The 6,000-nt window shown below is 34.1% G+C and overlaps 1 protein-coding gene across 2 annotated transcripts in view; it reads right to left on the bottom strand.

The window, feature by feature from the left end:
- The window catches only part of RAB3GAP1 (RAB3 GTPase activating protein catalytic subunit 1), a 115,579-nt gene that overhangs the window by 61,316 nt on the left and 48,263 nt on the right, over positions 1-6,000 (bottom strand). For both annotated transcript variants that reach the window (XM_081814557.1, XM_081814556.1), the window contains exon 6: positions 831-950. In XM_081814557.1, coding sequence (XP_081670683.1) covers positions 831-950 — 120 coding nt within the window. The remainder of the gene's footprint in view (positions 1-830; positions 951-6,000) is intronic.

The following is a 6,000-nucleotide window of genomic DNA, read 5'->3' on the forward strand; positions in this document are numbered from 1 at the left end:
ACCATGATCCTCAACAAAAACTCCCAGGCCCGAAGCAAAGATGAGACTTCCCCCTTTCCTGAGTCTCTCAGATACTCTGTACCTGCCACTCTCTCTATGCCCTTAATAAATACCGCTTTCATCTCTTGCTGGCTCACATTTGATTTCTATCCTGCACGCATCCAGGGACCCCTCTGGTTGGTCCTGAGGGACCCTCTCTGGGTCCAGATCAGGCCTGCTGGCATCAGTACCATATTAGCCTTTTAAAGGCAAAATAAAATTTGATTCACAGGTATGAAACAATACAAATCAAAACAACATTAGTGGTGAAATATTTTTTACTTTATCATTTGAAGATAGAACCAATCCTTATTATTCACAGATTTGCATGTTTGCAAATAAGCCTACTCCCTAAAATTTATTTGTAACCCCCAAATCAATACTCAGCATTTTCAGTCATTTGCGGACATACATAGAGCAGCAAAAAGTTTGAGTCATCTGACTTAGGTAATCTCAGTTGAGGTCGAACAATTCAACGATCTGTTTTTAAGTTTGAAAATTAGATTTTGTAACAAAATTTAAATAAACTAAACACTTGAAAGCAAAACACAAAAAGAGTACAATTTACTCATTTCAAATATTCATTGCATAGTTCAGTAAATTTCCCTTTAGAAATGCACTCACTAAAGGTTTTGAGTTTGTCCTTCTATATGATATTCCAATATAATAATGCATAAGTAGGAATCCTAAGAATTTTTTTTTAAATATAACTTAGAAACCATTTTCCTTCATTAATTATAATTAAAAATAGTTTTTAATTCAATGTCTAGGTTTTCAAAATGTTCACCTACCAGCCAGTGTTTCCCAAAGCAATAGACACAGAACTCAGAAGAAGATTGCACTTAGATTCACTGAGAACTGCATCATGGTTTGCAGCAGGGGCAATCACCACAAACTCCCGCAGTCCATACCTTTAAAAAAAGAACCACTGCCATTAAACAGGGAAAACTTCAGAATACAAAACCATTATTTGAAAAATACCTACCTGCTGAAATCAAAAATTAGTTATACAGAAATGGCACTGAATACTGGAAAGAATCCAGAGCTATGAATTTTAAGCTCTAAAGGTTTTAAAAATACACTTTTCTCTTTTTTAATGTCCTTGGAAGAAAGAAAACAAAACAAGTGAACATTTTTCCCCATGCCATCACCCACACTAGAGTGAAACCACAGTCAACAGTTCTTGGTTATTCTGGGGCGCCTAGGTAGCTCAGTTGGTTAAGCGACTGCCTTCGGCTCAGGTCATGATCCTGGAGTCCCGGGATAGAGTCCCACATGGGGCTCCCTGCTCAGCAGGGAGTCTGCTTCTCCCTCTGACCCTCCCCCCCTCATGCTCTCTCTCTATCTTATTCTCTCTCTCAAATAAATAAATAAAATCTTAAAAAAAAAACAAACAGTTCTTGGTTATTCTTCCAGAAATAATCTATCCATGTACTCATCCTACCCTCAAATAAGATTATAATATTTATGCTTTCTGTAACTCCTTTTCAAAGGGTAATCCCCTACCAATCAGTACTCTGTCTCCAGTTTTATTCCATTCTAACACTGCTACTATTTCTACAAATATAACTATAGGATAAAATCCTATTAAGTTGACGGATAAAAGAACATCTGTATCTGTTATAGCTGCTGCCAAACTATCTTCTCCCTCTCCACACACACACAAACTGTGCCAGTGTATACTCCCAATAACAACAAATAAGCCAAACCAAACTGCGTTCTGTATATATGCAATAAAATTAATTGTGTTCTCTATGTCTTTATTTCCTCTAACTGGAATGTTTTCCCTCATTCTATCAGTATCTGACTGATACATTCTTTGAAGATTTACCTCAAATACTACCCCACCACTCTGGTTAAAATATGCTATCTTCTCTGAATTCTACTGTATTTTTCCAGGTACTATTATTATCTTTGAAAGATCAATATATATCACTGATTTACTATCTGTATTAGACCTATTTGAGGCCTGAGACGATGCCTTCAACTAAGCAAACATTAAGTGGAGGCCTTAAAAAATGAGAAAAATCAACAACAAAAAACAAGCAACCTGATTAAAAAGTGAACAAAGAACGTGAATAGACATTAGTCCAAAAAACATATACAATAGGAAAATAAGCACATGAAAAGATGCGCTCAACATCACTAATTAGGAAATGTAAATCAAACCCACAGTGAAATATGACTTCACACCCACTACGATGGCTACTGTAACAAGCAAAATAAAACACATAACAAACGTTGGCAAGGATATGCGGAAGTGAGAACCACTGGGCATGAATGGTGCGAATATAAAATAGTACAGCCACTATGGAAAAACAGTACCGTGATTCATCAAAAACTGAAACACAGAATGACCAGCAGTTTCAGATCTGGGTATATACCCAGAAAAATTAAAAGCAGGGACACAAAGATACTTGAACATGCGTGCTCACAGCACCTTATCCACACAGCCAAAAGGTAGAAACCCAGATGTCTATCAATAGATGAATGGATACACAAATGTGATATATGCACACAGTGCAATATTATTCAGCATTAAAAGGAAAAGAAATTCTGATACATACTACAACACAGATGAACCTTGAAGACTTAATGCTAAGTGAAATAAGCCAGTAACAAAAGGATGAATACCATATGATTACATTTATATGAGGTACATAGAGTAGTCAAACTTACAGAGACAGAACATAGAATGGTGGTTACAGGGCCTGGCGGATGAAGGATTGAGGAGTTATCATTTAATGGGTACAGAGTTTCAATATGGGATGATGAAAAAGTTCTGGAGATGAACACTGGTGATGGTTGCACAAAAATATGAATGTACTCAACACCAGTGTACACTTAAAAAATGGTTAAAATAGTAAATTTTGTTATCTTTCACAACAACAAAAAGTTAAACAAATATATGAGCAAAACTGATACATATTTTAAAGAATAAGAAATATCAACAGCTAAGCATTTTATTCAAAGATGTCCAACCTTATTAGTGATTAGGAAAATAAAATTAAGGGAAGATAATCACTATTTACCAATTAAATTGGCAAAAAATATAAAATACTGGTAAGATACAGTATTGGCAAGAGTTTGGGACATGCCACAGGTGGTGGTATAAACTTTTAAAACATTTTTGGAGAACAAAAAGGCAGGATATATCAATATTTAAAATTCACAAACTTTGTACTAATTATATTTCTTTTTATCTATTTTCCAAAAACATTCATACAAACGCATATCTTGAAGATATTGCGGGTTCAGTTCCAGATCACCACAATAAAGCAAATATCAAAATCAAGCACGTATAAATGATTTTTTTGGTTTCCCAATGCACATAATTTTTATACTATACTGTAGTCTACTAAATGTGCCAACAGCATCTTGTCAAAAAAAATGTAAATACCTTAAATAAAAAATACTTTGTTACTAATAAATGCTAACAATCTTCTGAGATTTCAGCAATCACAGATTACAACAATAAATAGAAAAATAATGAAAAAGTTTGAAATACTGCAGGAATTATAAAAATATGACAGAGACCAGAAGTGAATAAATGCTACTAGAAAAACCAACTTGCAGATACACACTTGCTCAACATAGGGTGCTACAAACCTTCAATTTGTAAAAGATCAGTATCTGCAAAATACAATAAAGAAAAGCACAAAAATGAGGTATGCCTTTATGCATAATGATGCTTACTGTAAACAGTTTCATTGTGAAAACTAAAAACAACCTAAATATCCTTTAATGGAAAAAAAAATGGGTAAATAATTACAGAACCCTCTCATACTACATGATACTTGTCATTAAAAAAAAAATAAGGTTTTAAAAGAAAAGTTTACTGACATAAAGGCAATCATGAAATGCTAACACAAATGTATATCAGAAGACACATAGTAAAATCTAATTTATGAAAAAAAGTCACAAATCAAAAGCACAAAAATACATAAACATATAACTAACATAATCTTAAAAAATCCAGATGGACATATCCCATATTTCCCATGATTTCCTGCTTGGCTGTCCAAAATTAATAAGTATGAGATGTTTAAACCCCCTTTTTATATGTGTGTAGAAAGGAAGGGATGGGGAGGAAAGAATAGGAAAAGTGAAGGGGGAGTAGAATGGTCCGGTAAGTTTCATTAATAAATCTTTATGTATCCTACAATATCTAGTCTAGTAATTTAAATTTATTAGGTGTTCAACCATATCAACACAAATAAAAATCCCACTATGGCAATTTTTAATAATAGAACTGTTTTATGTTAGGTAGTCTGTTAGATTACACTTTGTACATGCTAAATACTAAATTTAAATATAAATGTGCCTTAGCATCACATTCTCCAACTGAGAAAGGTAGGACAATCACTCATTTTTATCTATTTTGTTCTAAGATACATTTTTCTTTCTTGCTCCAATAAAGACTGAAAGCAACAACAAATAACCAATATTTGTACCTGTTGTTTATCTTGCATAGGAAAATCATAAAAACACACACCAACTTTGAATGCTACCATTTTACATCTCCTACATGTAGAGTTTCTTTCTTAATTTAGAAAGAAATATATTCAGGGGCGCCTGGGTGGCTCGATCAGTTAAGCGTCCAACTCTTACTTTTGGCTCAGGTCATGATCTCAGGGTTGTGAAACTGAGACTCATGTGAGGCTCTGCGCTGGGTGTGGAGCCTACTTAAGATTCTCTCTCCCTCTCCCTCTGCCCCTCCCCCCTCCAGAAAGAAAGAAAGAATATATTCAGAGCCTCTTTGAATAGTGTAAACAATATATGCATAAAATACTGGATCACCAAAAACAGTAATGATAAATAAAAAACTTTCTTGGACATATTTATACCTAGAATGTACAATATACCTGAGAAAATGTAAGTGTTCAATAAGCAATTTCTTTTTTCAATTTCATCCTCCCAGACACCTTTGGATATTGCAAACTGTACCTTTAATTTATAAATCTATTCAGATTAATTCTGGTAAAATCTAGCAATTTTACACAGTATAGCTCCATTTCCTCCCCTATTCCTTTGTACAATACTGTCTTATATATTACATTTACCTACGTTATAAACCCAACAGTACAGCGTTATAATTATTGCTTAAGCAATATTAGGGGCTTTTTTAATTAAGAGAATTGCCTTTTGTATGTACTAGAGTATTTCCAATGCTCTTCATTCCTCCTATGGATCCAATTATCATCTCTTTCTTTTAATACTGCCTATAAGGTAGGTCTCCAGGCAATGAATTCTCTTTGTTTATGTAATGGTGTTATTTCATCTTTATTTTTTTGAAAGATAGTTGTGCTGGATACAGTATTCTAGGCTGGCAGTTTTTTTTTTTCTTTCAACACTCAATATCTCATTGCACTGCCCTCTGGCCTCCAATGTTTTTGTCAGCAAACAGTATTGTTCTTTTGTACATGACAAATCATTTTTCTCTTGCTGCTTTCAAAATTCTCTTTGCTTTGGGTTTCAGCAAGTTGATGATAATGTGTCTAGATTTGGTTCAGAGTCCTGGGTCCATAAATATTTTTTCATTGAATCTAAGAAGTTTTCAGCCATTATTTCTTTGAGTATTTCCTCCCCCTGCCCTTTCCTTCTTTTCATCTGGGACACCCATTATTACATGTATGCTTTGTAACACCTGACACTGAACCACAGATCTACTAAGTGCTGTTCATTTTTCTCTATTCTTTTTTCTTTCTTTCTTTGGATTGGATAATTTCTTTTTTTTTTTTAGATCCATATTTTTTTTTTAATTTATTTTTTTTATTCTTATGTTAATCCCCATACATTACATCATTAGTTTTAGATGAAGTGTTCCATGATTCATTGTTTGTGCATAACACCCAGTGCTCCATGCAGAACGTGCCCTCCTCAATACCCACCACCAGGCTAACCCATCCTCCCACCCCCCTCCCCTCTAGAACCCTGTTTGTTTTTCAGAGTCCATTGTCT

Source organism: Leptonychotes weddellii, chromosome 3 (assembly GCF_054177405.1).
Source record: "Leptonychotes weddellii isolate Sample4059 chromosome 3, ASM5417740v2, whole genome shotgun sequence".
Classification (NCBI taxonomy): Eukaryota; Metazoa; Chordata; class Mammalia; order Carnivora; family Phocidae; genus Leptonychotes; species Leptonychotes weddellii.